Source organism: Hippoglossus stenolepis, chromosome 2 (assembly GCF_022539355.2).
Source record: "Hippoglossus stenolepis isolate QCI-W04-F060 chromosome 2, HSTE1.2, whole genome shotgun sequence".
Taxonomy (NCBI): Eukaryota; Metazoa; Chordata; class Actinopteri; order Pleuronectiformes; family Pleuronectidae; genus Hippoglossus; species Hippoglossus stenolepis.
In genome coordinates this window covers 14,713,507-14,730,733 of record NC_061484.1, presented here as the reverse complement: position 1 = coordinate 14,730,733, position 17,227 = coordinate 14,713,507, and the positions used below count along the sequence as shown (strand labels likewise).

Below are 17,227 nucleotides of genomic sequence, written 5' to 3'. Positions count from 1 at the left end.
CACACACTGAAGGCAAATATACATTCTTTTGCAGAAGGGCAGGAGGAATGTTTGCAAAGAAACCCTGCTGACAGGTTGAGTGAGACTGAATGACTGAGAGGCAGCTGTAGCTTCTAAGATCTCATAATTAACAGCAGGAATGCAAGATGCAATTGCTTTCACTTCCATCTATAGTTTTTAAAAAACAAATTGAAGCTGAGATGATGAATTGATTGGTAATGTAAGTCATTTTTGTGCATGAATCCCCAGAGATGTCCCCATACAGGGATTGTGAGGGAAAGTTTTACAGACCAGACAAGTGACAGAAAGTTCAAGAAAATAATCTGCTGATTTGTCAATAATGTGACCCAATTGTCGCAGCTCTCAATGAATCAGTTGTTCAGCCTGGAACATGTCTGAAAATACTCCTCACTGTTTCCTGGTGCCCAAAGTGATGTCTTATTACAGCAGTCCAAAGTCTGGCCAGCAGTCCAAAACCCAACGGCATTCAGATGAAGGTGATGGAAATCAGGATAAAATAACCAATAGTGATATTTAGATACTAAAATCAGCATTTTAAATGATAGATTAATGTCCAATGTCTTTATTTAGAGAGCGGGGCAACCAATGGCCGATCTTTAATGCAGTTCGAATGTTGTTGATTTTGTTTTTTAAAACTGATGCAATAATTTGAATTTCAGATCTTAAATGCTCATATATGTATCTACCTCGAAGGCAGATACATATATAAACATATTTATTAAAAAAAAGACATTTTATATTATTGGCCTTGGGAGCACATGCATCAGACCATGTAGATTACATAAAAATGTCAGATTGTGCTTGATTAAATGGGCGACTGATTAATCGGTATATCACTCGTAAATGATAAAATTATTGATGGCTGAATTCCATGTACAGAAGATGACTCAGTTTCAGGGTCCTGGTGTTGTGCCTGCTGGTTCACTGTCTCACATGGACACCATTATTCCGATATTAACCTGATTATGATAGTCTGAATAAGATAATGTCATGTAAACAGCATTGTTTGATTAGATTGCTCTTAATAAGGTCATTTTCTGAATAAGTAATAGTCTGATCAAGACATGTTTAGTGTTCTGACCTTAGTCACAGTATGAAGACATGTTCACATCTTATTCACACTAAAATGTCCTGTTAGAGTTTTCTCAAATAAGCTCAGTAGTTGGAAAATTGCTTTCCAAATAAACGTTGTCATGACTTATCAGTTTACTTGAATGGAACAGAGCCATTGTTATTATCTACTTACTTATCTGTGTAAACAGCCTTTATTTATTCATTACAGTGCTAATATACAACATACTTCTTCTACCTCTTTCTCCTCTTGTGTCTTTGACTTCAGCTGCTACAGTCCATTGTGTGACTAAAACAGTTTTCAGACATGACCTGTGGGTAACATCCGGAAAATTAGCAACAGAGTTTACCGGCAGTCTGCCTTTCACTCGCACAACGCAGCAGCGGGAGGATTTTTGCAGATGCGTTCACAACAGCAACAAATCCTCCACATTATTCAGGCAAGAGGTGGAGCAGCTGTGTGCAGCAGGCAGAGGCAGGAAGTGATGTATTAACTCTGCTGCAGAGATAACAAGATTTTTTTGACAATATACACACACCGGTGTCGGCTCTTATCACCACAAATTCTATTGACATCTTCGTCTGTGTACTCTGTGTGTGTCTGTGTGTGTCACTACTTTTTCACCAGGAGATTGTTGTTTAATTTTTTTATGATTTTTGCTTCTGTCGCTCGTTCGAAGCGTCATCAACCCCCCCACTCGCTCACAAGGAAAACAGCAGGTGATTCCCCTGCTGTGTTCTCAAATCGAATTCTCCTGGAATTCTTTGGACATTATACTAGGGGCCCAGGCGGAGTCCGCAAAGAATTTGTGTTCACACATGCACCTTCTCGGGAGAAAATACAGAGGAACTGCGGACTTCGGTGCATGTCTGAAAGCAGCTTAATTGGGAACAGGGTATGGGGATGGAGAGAGACTGGGAGATATGGGAGAGAGTTGGTGTGTGGGACACAAATGAACACCTTGAAACCCAAAGGTGGAACTGAGGCTTCAGCCCTTTGAGTCATCTGTGCTGGCATGAGACAAGTGTTACCGGTGAACGTGGAGCCTGTAATTAAATACTGTAGCCGCCAATCTGTGTCAATGGCCGTGTGCCATATTGGTGTCTTACTACGGCTGGTTTGTTCTGAGAGGTAATGGATGTAGTGTGAATTGACAGGCAGTGAACAAATGCTGTTTTTCTTCAGTCCCACAGCACATCTGTGAGATGCTGTGCTTTCTGGATACCAGGAGAGGATAGTGGGAGTGAGAAAATTCACAGTTAAGGTGAAAACATTCATTAAAAATTATGCATAAACAAATAAATAATGATTTATTAAATAACTCATTTGTTTTATAATGTGGACACTGGTCACTGTTTTTTCAGTGTCTGCATTTCTGAACACATGACATGTATTATATATGTGTCTGCTTTAGAAGAGATGTTCTTCATGTACTCTGGCTTCCTCCCACAGTCCAAAGACAAAGACATGCAGATTGGGGTTAGGTCAAGTGGGTACTCTAAATGGTGTGAATGTCTCTGTAGCTGCTTAGTCATGCACTGAACTCTGTATGTTCTCCTGACATCATCCGAAGGAGCTGAATGTGAGAACGCAAATGTCTGAGTGAGACTCCACATATTCTCCCAAGTTTCTCCTGCCAGCCCTGAGTAAAAGTCTGGATAATGTTCGATTGACTTCAAGTGAGAAAACAGCAGAAGATTATCTGGAGGATTGACTGCGAGCAAGCGGGTGTGTTGATGACATTTCAAACACATGACATGTGGAAAACTGAAAGAACTTGGATTGATTGATTGATTTCCTGACTTTTCTATCTGCATAGTTTCTTCCACTGACAACCCTTTTAGATGAAACAATCGACTAGTGCAAAATCACTTTTTATTTTAGCAGGCTGCATGCTCAGGGTCTTCTGGGAAACAGTTGATTTAATCTATAATTTCTCTGTTATTCCAGTTCCTGAACAATCATTTATTTTGTCTGTGTTGTGCAAGATGTTTTTTTTACTTCTATGTTACCGGTTGTCCCATTTTGTGAGCCTTATTCCCAAACCAGTTGCCACATTTCCCGTCACCTCATTCGCCCCTTGTCTTTTCCTTCCCCGCTCGTCTTTTCCAGCCATCTTGACTTTCTCTTGTCTCTTAACTTTTTTGACTTTGTCAGCTTTCCCTTCTCTAACCTCCTGTATCATGTCTAATTATCGAAGTCAGTGCTTGTCTACGGGGAGCTCCTCAATACCTCCTCATCAAAGCCTCTGTTTGTGTCTGCTTGTTTATCTCTGGCTGCTATTCTAGGCGCTCTCCTGGAGCCCTGATGATACACAAGCCTCCGCTCACTATGGGGGCTTATATACTGTAAGCTGTCACTGCACCTCCAGTCATTCAAAACACACAAATGAGATTGTGTCTCTTTCTACCACTGCTGCTCTTGAAGGAGCATTGTCTTTCAACCTCTATGTATCTTCTCATAGGTCTTTTTCCCCATCTGAAATGTTTCCCCTGCCCTTTTCTTGTGTCACCCTCCTGTTTTCCCCTACACCTTAGTTTTCGGATTCTGATGTGGGCCCTTTTCTCCCGTGACCCCCACCCCACATCTACAGAGCATCAATGGAACCCCTTAGGTGTTGTATAGGGTTAAGTTTCTCACTATATAACTAACATCACCTCAAGCTGAAGATATGTACTACATTGGAGAAGCAGCAATAGCATCAGCTCTCCTGAGTTGCCTTCTGGGGAGAAATGAGAAGCAGCATTTATGTAGTTGGGATGGGGGCGGGAGGGGTTTCAGGAAAAATGAGTAATGCAGCTAAGGGTTGATTCGTTGAAGCTTGTTTGGTCGGCGTGCAAATGAGAAAAGGAAACGTCGATTTTTCATTCTCGTTAATGGTGCAGTTGGGTTTTGATGTTAAAAGCAAGGTCACTGTTTGAGTTCAATTGTCGGTGAGGTTTCGCAGGTTATGCATCTAGAAAGTGTTTTGCGTTTGTGTGTGTGTGTGTGTGCATGAATTGGTAAGCACTCATTTTGTGCTTCAAAGCTCTGTTATGGCAATTAGTGACAGAGTGGTATCTGTTGTTTGTGTGTCTGTTTTGAATCCAATATGCACCACATGGGATTGTTCGAAGATTATTATTGCTGTTGCATAAAATCATCATATTTCCCAATAACAGTGTTTTGGCTTTAATTCTTTTAAAAATATAAAGTCTTTATTTATAAAACCCTCCCAATGCAGAATGCCAATGCAGGCTTAAAATAAGTCTTGTTTATTTATTTTGAGGAGTTGATTTTTTTGAGTTAGTGCTCAGAGTTGTGGCTTGTGAGAGCTGGTTGCTGTGCACGTCTCCAGGCTCTGCTCACTCGTGTACCTCTGAGTTTAAGGGAGCTCAGATTTTGTCCCATTTAGTGTCTGTTTCAGCTGTGGCAAGACAGAAACATAAGCCTGGGGTGTGGGGGGACATGTTTCTGGTGGGGATTGTGGGGAGGATTATGGGTCATGATTGCACTCCAGATGAAGGTCTGCACTACCATATACAGAACCAGTCTAATTACATCTTTCACAAAATCACAAAGTCTGGAACCCTGCCTCTGATTTTTGTTTTTGACACTCAAGATCTGAGGGGGAGGGGACTGGAGTTAGGGGACTATTTTGATTCTCCTCTTCTCACAATCTTTGGACCACAGACGAGTTTTAAAGTTGCCAAGACCAAAAACACAAGAAAAAAAACAGGCCATGCAGCTCAAAAGACGAATATTTCAACAGAAGAAGAAAATGCTAAATAGGTTTTCTAGTGATTTTCACAAATGATTCATCTGAAATCATGGCCTGGATTCATTCTCTCAGACCAGTGAGCACAGTCAAATTCTGTCAAATACATGATTCACTTGACTTGTCTCATATTTGTTTAATCTCTGATCTCAAACCTTCATCCCTGTCTCGTGGTCACAGGTTGCACGATGGATGAGACGGAGAAGTACCAACAGAGACTGGAGGCCATTGCTGTGAGTCTACACACACACACACACACACACACACACACACACACACACACACACACACACACACACACACACACACACACACACACACACACACACACACACACACACACACACACACACACACACACACACACACACACACACACGTTTATCTGTTTCTCGATGAACTGGGCGAGTGATTATGTGTTGTGCCTGCACTGAGTTGAATTGATCATATTAACATTGAGATGCTTGGGTTGTTCACGGTCAGCAGCCGCCCCCTCTGACAGATGACGGTATCTGCGTGAATGTGGAAGTTATTCACTTAAGCACTTCTCTGAAAAATGACCGTAATTCATGTACCGTTAAGATACAATGATTTATCTGACACAACCTCCACAGGCTGAATGGAAAGGTGCTGTGTATTAAGTAACTAACTGCAGCAGGGATTAATTGCTAGTTAATGATTTGAATAATCAATTTCCATGATTCCTTGCACCGTAATCAGAACAAATGCATCATTTAACTAGAATGGTACCCGGTGGAGTGCACAACGCCACGTTTGTTGTTTGTTTGGACATACTTCTAAATCTATTCAAGATACAAACAGTGTAAACTTTTTATTCCCAACTGAACCCACATTATCTCAGCTTGACATTGGTGATAGCTACAGGTTTGTAATCCTTTTTGTTACCATACAGTGGCTGAAAAATATCCTACCCCCCCAAATAAATCCACATTTAATACTGCTAGATCCAGATTTTTACTTGGTTCCGCAACAACTTGGAGACAATCATAGATAAAGGTCTTCTAGATATGGTAGTTTTTTTTTTCTTCCATCAAGATACATGAAAGATTCCCCAGGAAATCGGTTAAGTATCAAATGTTCTCTATCATGGGTTCTCTTTTGGCCCATGTCCTCTCGTTTCACCAAGTTTCGTGGAAATACTGTCAGGATTTTTTTCTGTAATCCTGTTGACAAAAAAATACTAAATAACATCAACTTCTAAAGTTGTATTTCAGCCAGGAAACAGCACCAGGCTTGCAGGGTGATGGTTCACCATTGGTCTTGTGTAGGCAGATTGCTCTTCAGATGATCATGTATTGGCAAGCTGCTCAAAACGCAATGGAAACAAGGATATAATGTCAATGCATGAAAGTCAAATAAATTTCCTTGAGCAGAGGCTTGTGGCTCTTACATGGCAGAAGCTGATATTACACCACATTAGACATCTCGGCTTGAAAAGTTTTATTTCAATGGATCCTAACTTTTATTTTAGTGGCTGTTCATTTCTATATTTTAAAGATGTAACTGGTTTCGTAGAATCGCCTGGATTTGTTGGCACAAAAAGATAAATTCTCAACATGCATCAGTTATCATCAGTTATAGGCAGGTTTACAAATGAGGTACCACCAGCGAAATGACGACTCGTCTACGTTCGCCTACTTGTCTGTATAGAGACAGCTGGTAATGGGACTAAGCTGTGCTCTCTGTAACTCCTAAATAATTTATCGACTGTGCACTGTGGTGAGCCAGGGTGTCCCTTGTCATATGAAAACAACTCCAGGTTGCCATGCGGACTGGAGCTCTGAGCATTATGGGATATATAGTATACCTGATGTCTATGGTGACGCTGTCCTTGCGACAGATGGCTGACCAGGTGTCCCGGTTTTTACTTTTTCTCAGTGATGTTTTATTCACTGCTGTCTCTTCCCTTTCTCTGTTTATTCCATTACATCAGCTTGTTTTATGTGAGTTTAACCATTTAACCAGTCCCCCTTTCTCCCGTTCTTTCTGTTTGAATAAAGTCGTGCTTTTCTTGCTCTCCCGCTTAGTTCATTTAGTTTTTGATATTTTTGTCGTTTTTCTCCTTCCCTCCCACCCCTCCTTTTTCAGGAGAAGCGTCGGCAGCAAGAGGAGCAGGACAGAACCAGGAGAGAGTTGGAGGATGAGAAGATCAGACTACAGCAGCTCAAGGTGTGACACACACATTTGGGATAATCTAAACTGTCTCTTTCACTCTCTCTCTCCCTCTCTCACACACACACACACACACACACACACACACACACACAGACGCAAAGCTTTAATTTCACTCAGCTAAATCCCCTGCAGACTCATTCCAGCTTGTTAGCAAGCAGATTGGCTCCAAATTTATTTCCTTTCCACACACACACACACACACACACACACACACACACACACACACACACACACACACACACACACACACACACACACACCCTTCCACTCTTCCTGTTTCTGCCAGTTTCTCGCAAGGTTAGATGCAAGCCTCCCTTTGCTGAAATCAGTTTTTATGTGAGTGTTTACACACTCTTAAAGTCACGGAGCTGCTCTATTGTTTTCACATAATTTCCAGACTGGCGTTCCCACTTCCTACTGCGCTGTGTTCCACTGCCCTGAGGCACATTCCTCGAATTGTGTGAAATTTGTGCATCATGTGTTTACGACCACACAGGAATGCATGTGTGCACTGAAGAGAATGTTTTACACATCACCCCCATCATATATGTGCACTCCATTAAAAGCATTTTATCTATGAGGTCACAATTCACGCTTCAACAGGCCTGAAAGATTAATTTGGAATCATTACTCCCGCACTTGCTCTCTCACAGGAGGTGATATCATAGTAGCTTTAAGTGCATTCATTAGCTGTGACATTGGCGTCCACCCCTGGGTGTAGATGTAAGGATGTGATAGGAGGGAGCAGCAGCTTACACACAGCTCCTGACCTGCAGGAAGGTTTAGAGGGGGCTGTGTCTCGCTAGCCAAAGGCAGAGGGAGGGGAACAGAGTGGGGCTTGTTCTGTGCCGCATGAGAAAACACAGAGATGGTTTTGTGACGTTTACACTTAAGTAAGTAGCTTCTGGCTAACTGTTGCCAGATTTTGGAAACATCGGACCACAGACTGGAGGGGAGTTCGGGTTTTCAAATGTTTTCATCTTGCAAGCTTGCAAACAGCAAGTGGCTGTACAGTAAGAGAAAGTCAGAAATTGGTGCTTATATCCTGATAGTTTTGAAAAAAGATAACCCTGTCTGTTTCACTTGATTAGATGTTCTACAAGTTACAGTATTCCTGCTCTTCAGCATCCGATTCAGCCTTTTCAGAACAGGCAAGAGGCTCAAGGGCACTGTATAGATGCACAAATGCTAAAACAAGCAACTGAACCAAGGTCAGCTGGTTGCAACGGAAGTCACCCTGCGGCCTCTGTTATTGGTACTCAAGTAAAACACAACTGCTCTGTCATATGTTAGCATGAAAAAGGTTTTTCCCTCTGGTGACAAAGGAAACTGAGCACATTCAGTGGATTGTTCAATATCGACATTGATTTGTCTATAAAGTAGTTTTGTAACAAATAACAATGGAAATATATATTGTGTGGGGAAATTGTTTGTCTGGCAACTTCAGCTCATATTAAAGTAAATATCTTTCCCACTTTTTTGGTCCTTGGATGTGTTTTTTCCTATCTTTAAATATAAATCTTGCTTCAAACTTGAAAAAGTTTGCATAAGATATTCTTGACAGTGTCCTGGAAACAGAGCTGAGAACACACTGTGCTGATTTTCTAAATGCATCAAATTAAAAGTAAATATTATACAATAAAAATGCGGGAAAAATCATTTTCCCGCATTTTTCAGTTTTAAAGTTGTGTCCCACTGATACCACTAATTAACAAATTATTGAAATAAACTAATATCCTACAAAGCAATACAAAATCTACAGAGGTTTTGCAGTTTGAGCTCATATTTGCTGTGTATTAAATCAGTATCACACTTAAAGGAGTTGTGTGTTGTTGTTGCGTGTGTTGTAACAGTCTCTTTTGAAAACGATGTTCAGTCAGCTCGACAAACTACTGAGAATTGCGCTCCTGTTTTTGTAAAACTTGAAAGCTCCTGGTTTGGTGTTGTGTCAGGGGGGAATGGTAAGTAGCCCCAGGCAGCTCTCATTCACTGGGTCATGTCTATTTCCTGGAGAGCAGTGGTGGAACAAAAATAGAAATGAAGTGAATAAAGCATCCGCACATGCTATAAAATTCAGACTTGCTCTTTCTCTTGGATGACTGAGAGCAAGACGTTTCTGTCTCTCACCTTTTTTAAATCTCATCCTCCCCTCAAATAACCACATTGAACTTTATGATCCCCACCTCAGTTTCTCACTCTGTCCTCTTCACTGCTCAATACATCTAACTTCTCTACTCTTTTCAATCCTCACTCTATTGATTTGGCCTTTTCCCAAAATCACCCACCCTCACTACTTTACTAATGTCTGCATGTATGATGTGTGGTTTATATTGATAGTACATGTAGGTGGGCTTAAACCAGTCTGGAGCTGGATTGTTTATAGCGGTGTGATCGTTGGATCTACTATTCTCACTTGAGTTGACCAGTAAACTAAAACTAAATTGAAGACGCTCTCAATAAAACAATGCAGTGAATAGTTTTTCATTTACGTCATACAAAGTGTAGCAAATAGTAAATAGTTTGATGTGACCGTTTGCCTTTGAAAACAGAACAAATTCTCCGACACGCACCTCTGCACTGTTTTTCTTGGCAGGTATTTTTTAAGCATCTTGGATTTAGTCCTTGTCTGTGTCTTGTGACTCTTCATGTGATCTTATGTCTCCATAATGTTGTGATCAGGACTCTGTGGAGGCTCAGACCATCTGTTACGTGGCTCCTTGTTCCTCTTGTCACTGAGGACATTTCTTTACGCATCTGGCCGTACGTTTGGGATTGTTATCGTTGGTGCATTGAATTCATTTGGCAGTAGGACATTTGGATAACATTACAAATGTTAGAATATCTTTGGCGAGATTTCTGTGAATTATATTGCTTTTTTATGTAAAGTATTTTTTTCTGAATTGTAACTAGAGCCTAAATAATGAGTTGACAGGCTGATGTTATATTGGCAATATTAGACTTTTTAATAAATTTGCTGCATTGATCAAATAATCTTTTCATATTTTCACCATACTGCCTCCACTAAAATCAGGGCCAAGGCTACGTGATGTTTGAAATCATATAACAATATTTTCTGATACATATGTATATACGCCATATTTTGATAAAGCAAATCAAGTTGATGTTGAATGTACAGACCTTTATTCCATTGTGGGAGTGGGTCATAAGGACAATAATGTGTTTACTGAAAAAGTCAGTTTTTGGCTAATCCAGCAAATGAAGTTTAACATTTAATATTGCCGATACGCACCTTTGCTTGGTGTTGCAGTGCTGCTCACAAAGGCCTAGTATTAGAGGGATAGATATCAAAGTATGAGTGATATTGTAAAGCAAAATCTATGACTGTTAATATACAGTACCAATACAATCCAAAACTGTATATCAGCAAATTTCATTACAATTTATTTGGGGAACACAAGGTAATCCTATTATCACAATACACAACTAATGAATGTTGACTCACTCTCTTCTCTCTCCTGCTTCCTCTTCCTCACTCTCTTCTCTCTCCTGCTTCCTCTTCCTCACCTCCTCTCTCTCACTGCAGAGGAAGTCACTGAGGGACCAGTGGCTGATGGAAGGAGCTCCCTTGTCCCCAGCGTCCCCGGACCCCCAGAGCCCTCGCTCCCCTCTTTGGGGCTCCCCCACCCATGAGTCTGAAAATCACATTAACACGTATGGGCACAGTGTGTTTGTGTGTGACTGCAAATTAGAGCTAAAAGACAAGGAGACAGTTAGTGAAAGCTAGTTAGTTAAAGCAGACAAAGCATTGTTTTAATTATATTATACCCTCCCTAAATAAAGGATATCTATATAATTCATAGGTGCAACATTCCTGTTTCATTATTTTCTTGTCATTTTAGCTGCTTTACTTCATGAATGCTTTGGGAAAGTTGAGTTTTAATTGTACCAGTGCTGAACTCGGAGGCAGAGAGTGAGACGCAGATAAGCCTGCACCCTTGCCAGGCAGTGTGAGACTTTTCTTTATTGCACTGGACAATGTTGTCCAGTCCCTGCGGACGACACTCCAAGATCCTAATCTTATTATTGCAAAGGTCCACAGCTCTGCCTCACTTTCCCACAGGACTCCTCGTGCTCTCTGTGCGTGGCTTGTGGGGAAATTTGAACGGGCTGTTTCAGAAAAGGAATTGCCGACAGTGTTGTTTCTTAGATTGGGATGATAAAACAAGGCTATAGCCATAAATCCGGACATTTAAAAGCACTGTAAACTTAAAGTGCATTGTTAGTTTAGATTTGATGTGTGTGTGTTTGTGTGTGTGTGCGTGTGTGTGTGTGTGTCAGGTTGCAGTCAAAGAGTCTGCAGTTGGATGAGGAGAAAGAGGAGCAGATGGAGGATGCGAGCCAAGCGGTGAGGAACTTGCACACAGACACACGCCTGCCCACTCACTCTATGGACAGAAAGGTGGTGGAAATATGTGTTAAACAAGCTCCCTCCATCATCTTCCATTAGGCAGACAACTTCCCACAACTTCTGTCGGTGGCTTTTTCCCCATGAATAATACATTTCTTTTCCTAATGTACCTTTGATGTAGCACCTCTCGTTCAGAAGATACACTGCATGAATGTTCACAGCCCTGTTACGTGAACATTTTAGCTCTTGAACCTCTCTAGAATGACTTGAAATGTTTTGTTCAAGTCAAGTTCACCAGCCTCACTCTGCTGAAGGTGTTCATCATGAAACAAGAGTTGTCCATCCTGTTCTGCTGTGTGGTCCAGGGTCGTTTTGTTAAGGGCAATGCATGATTTATTTATAGGTATTTTCATTAAGTAACGACAAATTACAACAACACAACATATGAACACTGAATATGAAGTGTCACATGTATGACCGGATAGGTGGGGTACAAGAAAATTATCTGCAAGGTGAGAAAGAAAAAAAAAAACAAGGACATTTTAATTAGGTTAAATGATAATAATACTTAAATAAATAAATCTAAAAAAATTGTACCAAAGTTCATCCAGATTTAAAAAAGGACTCAACTCGAGGGTACATTTATATTAGTGCATTACCGGGCGTCACTGAGCCAGAGGGGACAGTATCTGCTGTAACTTTAGAAAATGTTCCATTGGTGCAATGAAGAGAATATTTGATGGGAAAAATCAAACATAACAGTATTAACCTTGGCTTTTGGGGTTTGAGTTCAAATCACCTGTAAACATTAAGAGAGGATTCCATTTTTAATGCTATTACAGGCTATTAACCAGGCAAGCTGGGGGAGACTTTGAATTTATTAGCTTATATTACCGGATACGGTAATAAATTATTTAAAAAGTAATAATGATGATTATCTGGTGTTTCATGGATCAACTAATGAAGAAAATGATCTGCAGATGAATCGATAATGAAATAATCCTTATATGCAGCCATCATTTTATGCTATTTCTCACCACCAATAAAACTGAAGAACCTTTAGCACTTGAAAGAACCACATAAAAAATGCAAGAAACCATTCCAAACCTCCTTCAATTGGTGAGGACTCTGCATAGAACCACAGAGCCTGTATCGTTTGGGTGGGGGATTTTTCCTAATGACCGAGCAGAAAGTCTTAATCTGTTTTCAGCTAAACTTAACACAGTCATCCACTGTGGTCAACTGGGTTGTTAAAGGTGTCGGACTGAAACTTGTTTAGACACCAACAGGGCTAGGATTAGAAGATTAGAAAGAAGATTTCAGAAATCATAGAAATACAGCATTCTGGATATTATCTGTGTTTTCAAAGCTTGTGTGATGTTCCAGTATTTGCATTTCATTTGTTGTTTTCTTCTTTTATATTCCCTTAAAAACGCACCAGCGGTTCAGCCGGCATAAAAAACTAAACAGCCTCACCATTGAACACATTTAATTCCTCTCCTTTCCTCTTTACCCAGCAGGAGGCAGTGACGGTGGCTGAGGCTGCAGCAGGTAACAGATCAATCTGTTATTACAGATAGTTGCAAGAATTTCAGTGGGCATTTTAGATTCTTTCAACACTGCAGAGGGCCGCTGTGAGTATGTTCAGGGAACATGATAAGCTCCAACACTCACAGCATCCAATCAGCCGGACTTTTTTTAAACACTCACACTGCATTCTATCCAAAAATACATTTCAACCTCCTAACACTTCATCGTGTGGCGTGTGCAGAAATGCTACATTCCTGGTGTAGACAGTGATTCACATGCAGAACTTGTTAGTCAACAGCTGCACCTCTGATGCTATTCTTACTTATTACAGCACTACATGTTAATTAGATTAATGATTACTGTTTCCCGTTTAGTTTCATTTGCTGTGAAAATAAGTTGGAAAGGGATCATTTTTGTTGTTTTCTAATGTTGCATCAGTATTATTCGATACCCAAACACACTCAGGTGTCAATAAAGCCATACAATAATATCTCAAATATAGATACTGGTGCATTTTAGTCAGAACTATCTCCACCGTGTTTTTAGTTTCTTCTTAAAACAATAAAATCATGTCTTCCTCAGAAATGGTGCGTGGAGTTGTTGTGAAGAACGGAGAAAATAATGCAACAGAATTTGGTGGGTATTGAGTTGGCATAAAACACACATTGGTGCGCACAGTTCAAATGTTTGTTATGTCAACCAATCTTTATCAATATACTTAACATCTTACCCTTAAAAAGCATGTGATCCCCTATAGATTAGTCCATATACATTGTATGTACTGATCTTGATACATTTGCATGATAGAGGAAGGAGTGGCAAGGGCATGCCTACACTTCACAAAAAGTTCATACATGCTGTGATGAATAATCACGCATGTTGAATAAGGCTTTGCATATATATTTATGCTAATGGAACTCAAGTGCATAACTTGCATCTTTAGAGGGCAGCAGGTACATGGACCTGTCAGTGACGATGCTGCTCAAGCTGTTGAACTGGACAAGAGACTTCTGAAAATAAAACTGACCCCCTCCATCTGTATTTAAATGATCCAGGGGATTAAATGTTCGCATTGAGACTGTCAAATTAAAATGTATGACAGTTTTCAGTCTCTAGTTTAGCTGCATCTCTTTCACTTGTTGATCCAATGATTGACCGTTGAAATTGTTTTAATATTTCACGTCTCGGTTCCATTCATAAGTGTGTTGAGGGTGGTTTTGCTTTATTTGTTTAATGATTGTTTAATAAATGCCAGTAATCACATTCTCCTCTGTAGCAAATAGAAATAGTCTCCATGTATTACTACACAGTTTCTGACCTCTGGTTAAAACAATGTTATCTTATTAGCTTCTGCTTCTCAGCAGAGATGAACAACTTTCCCATGTTATTCATCAGCATTTATAGAAAACAGAAGCTTTTGTTTGCAGCATTACAATACCAAACTTGTCTGTATTGAGCGCTGGCATATTGGTGGCTAAACAATCTAATTGCAATCCAGTGATGGCGCATGTACACCAACCACAATGAAAGCTTATCATCAGTGTGAATGAGAGTGTAGGTCACTAAGTAACATTTCAGTGTATGGAAATCTGTAAGTTTTCTAATATTTCCTCTTTTACTGGGTAATTTTTATCTGATGTTCTTTTCCTTTCAGAAACAAGTGAAGATGAAGTGAACAAAAGCCCCCGACTGGATGGAGCTGCAGTTGGCTTAACCAATGGTGAAGGACATTTCAGTGTGGACACTAATCAGAACAGCAACGGACCTGTCGATGCTGCAGAGGGTGTCGTGAGTATGAAGTCAGAGCCTGCGTGGAGCCTCTGTGTTTCTGAATCGGAGCCTGGTCATGTTCCAAACGTCAATATTAACGAGGAGGAGGAGGAGGAAGAAGAAGAAGAAGGAATTCTGGTGATAAGAGCAGAATGTGTGATCATCACAGATGAAGGGGAGGATGCACCAGAGGATGTTAGACCCCAGGAAGATGAGCAGGAAACCCCTCTGCCAGATCAAGAAGGGGAGTCTATGGAGGAGGTAACAACTCCAGAAACCTTCACACAACCAGACAAAAGTCAGACATCTGAACCCACTGCAGAGGCACAACCAGACACTGGAGACGGAGATGTGGACGGTGACATCAAGACAAATGAAAACATAAACGGATCGGAATCTGAAGACCCAACATGTGTGCAACTGCAGTCCCCAGCCACATACATAGAGGGCGCTACTGTGGCTTTAGTGCCGGTCTACTCTGAAATGCATCCCTCTACCGTCACACCCAGGGTTGAGGTTGAAACTGCAGCATTGTCACCAGAGGGAGCCCAAGATCCTGCCACTGCGTGCGGCCAGTTTCAGGAGGTGCCCCTGGCTGATCCCCTGGCTGATCCCCAGGTGAACCAGAGGACAGAGGCAGGGCAGGGGAAGCAGGAGCAGGAGCCCCTTCTCTCCCAGGTGGCAGCCCCCTACACTCAGGCGGATCCAGCAGCAGTAGCTAAGAGCCCGGCCAACTCAGAGACACACAGCCCAACCAGGGCGAGTCCGGGAGAGGAGACGGTAGCACCCAAACGCAAAACCTGCCAGTGCTGCTCCGTCATGTAGACCACCTCCCTGCACATTAACTTCCTCTCTCCCTCTTCAGTCTGCAGCTGTCCCGTCTCTCTGATGTTCAACTCCTAACACACTCCTTCCCCTGTCTCTTTGTTATAATAAACCCACCCTTCTCTTCCCTTCCCTCCACCACCGCCGCCAACATTCCTTGTATTTGTCTCAAAACTTCCTCATCCTTACTCTCGAGCCTTGATACTCCAAGAGGAAGTTGGCTCTCTGCGACATGAAGTGAGGAGGCGGAGGAAATGACCTGGACTTGTCAGTGTTTAAGTGCCTCGAGGAGCTCTACATTTGAAATTCTCTTCACACAAGTGTATTTTCATTTCCTCGGTTTGGAGACGAGCCAGCCAAGCAACGCAGCATCCCAAAACTCCTGATTTAGATGCAGATAAGCAAAGACTAAAAACTTGTTTTAATTATGTCTGCATGTGAAGTGCATCTGGTATTTTTCATAATCTGCATATGAGATTTAACTAGAAGAGTCCGAAGATCTAGAGAGGTTCAGAGAGGATGCTCTTCTAATTTAATGACTTTAAAGCTGATTTATTTTATTGATTTTTTTGACCTTTGTATTAGAGACATTTTAATCCAAGTATAGAGCTTGACTATTTTTATTTACTTTGTAATACAGGTTTTGACAATATAGAGACTAATAGTATGGCATTTATCAGCAGCAGGGTGCAACACTGAATATTTGTTGGCCACTGTCAGTTGTAAAAGAGAGATTGTTTAAAAATACCTGAAAGTATGAAAGCTTTAGAACAGGGGGTTTGGAGCTCCTGACACAGCTCTCTGCACGGACGTGTACACTGTATACAGAAAGCTTGTGAAATTGAGAGTGTCTGATTCATGAATGATTTAATGATTAAACTGACACGTGTCATACAAAGCTGCTCATGCTGGGTGTTTGTCTAACATTTCTAGCAGTTGTCCCCAAAATCACATTTCATAATCCTCTCTCTTTCTTAGTCCAGGGGAATGAGATCCTCACTGAAGATCGATCTCAGTTTTAAACTTCAGGTTTAAATTTCAATTCAGTTTTATTGTGTTAAAATTGAATAGTTCTTCACCTGCATGTTAAATTCATTAGTTACCATTTTAATCAAAGTTCTCGGAGCAGATTCAAGCTGAAGACCCTGGTTACTTGGTATTTTTTAACCCCTGTCTGTTTGGTGTATGGTTTGTTTGTGTGTTTATCAGGATTACCCAAAAACTATGATTTTCCCAAATCCTGGTGATATGATGGCACATGGGCCAAGAAAGAACCCATACAATTTTGGCGTGGATCCAGTCCCATCCCCAAAAACTTGACTTTCTTTAACATTGCAAAATAGTTTCTTTTGAAATGTTCCCCTATTTCCCAAAGTATAATACATTGATCTTAATTTAAAAAATGTAGCAAATAAGAGGAATTGATACAGTTGCATCTCTATTTAGGGTCCACATCCTTTGGAAGTTGCATTTCAAGATGATTGCATCACCGTGGCGTGACTAGACAAATATTATCTTTCTTCCCTAAACCACTAAGGTTTCAACAGGTGGATCCTTCTCAGGCCCACCTATCCCAGGATTCATTGTTCTTCCCTGACAAACTTTTTCAAACAGAAAATGCCAGCAGTAAGACATGACCAAAAAGTCCACTGCTTACAATTTAAAATCAATCTGTATGTTAAACCGA

General features: G+C 40.9%; 1 protein-coding gene across 3 annotated transcripts in view; it reads left to right on the top strand.

Annotated features, from left to right (window-relative positions):
- palm3 (paralemmin 3) overlaps nucleotides 1–16,442 on the top strand; it is a 32,836-nt gene extending 16,394 nt beyond the window's left edge. The window contains exons 1-8 of one of the 3 annotated variants that reach the window (XM_035180550.2): nucleotides 3,421–3,441; nucleotides 5,031–5,083; nucleotides 6,960–7,040; nucleotides 10,591–10,718; nucleotides 11,346–11,412; nucleotides 12,933–12,966; nucleotides 13,528–13,581; nucleotides 14,600–16,442. In XM_035180550.2, the coding sequence (XP_035036441.2) occupies nucleotides 5,039–5,083; nucleotides 6,960–7,040; nucleotides 10,591–10,718; nucleotides 11,346–11,412; nucleotides 12,933–12,966; nucleotides 13,528–13,581; nucleotides 14,600–15,540 (1,350 nt within the window). In that variant the 5' untranslated portion in view covers nucleotides 3,421–3,441; nucleotides 5,031–5,038 and the 3' untranslated portion in view covers nucleotides 15,541–16,442. Of the gene's footprint in view, nucleotides 1–3,420; nucleotides 3,442–5,030; nucleotides 5,084–6,959; nucleotides 7,041–10,590; nucleotides 10,719–11,345; nucleotides 11,413–12,932; nucleotides 12,967–13,527; nucleotides 13,582–14,599 lie in introns of those variants that run through there. The other 2 variants (XM_047344036.1, XM_035180539.2) reach the window with 2 other exon arrangements.
- Nucleotides 16,443–17,227: the final 785 nt, after the last annotated feature.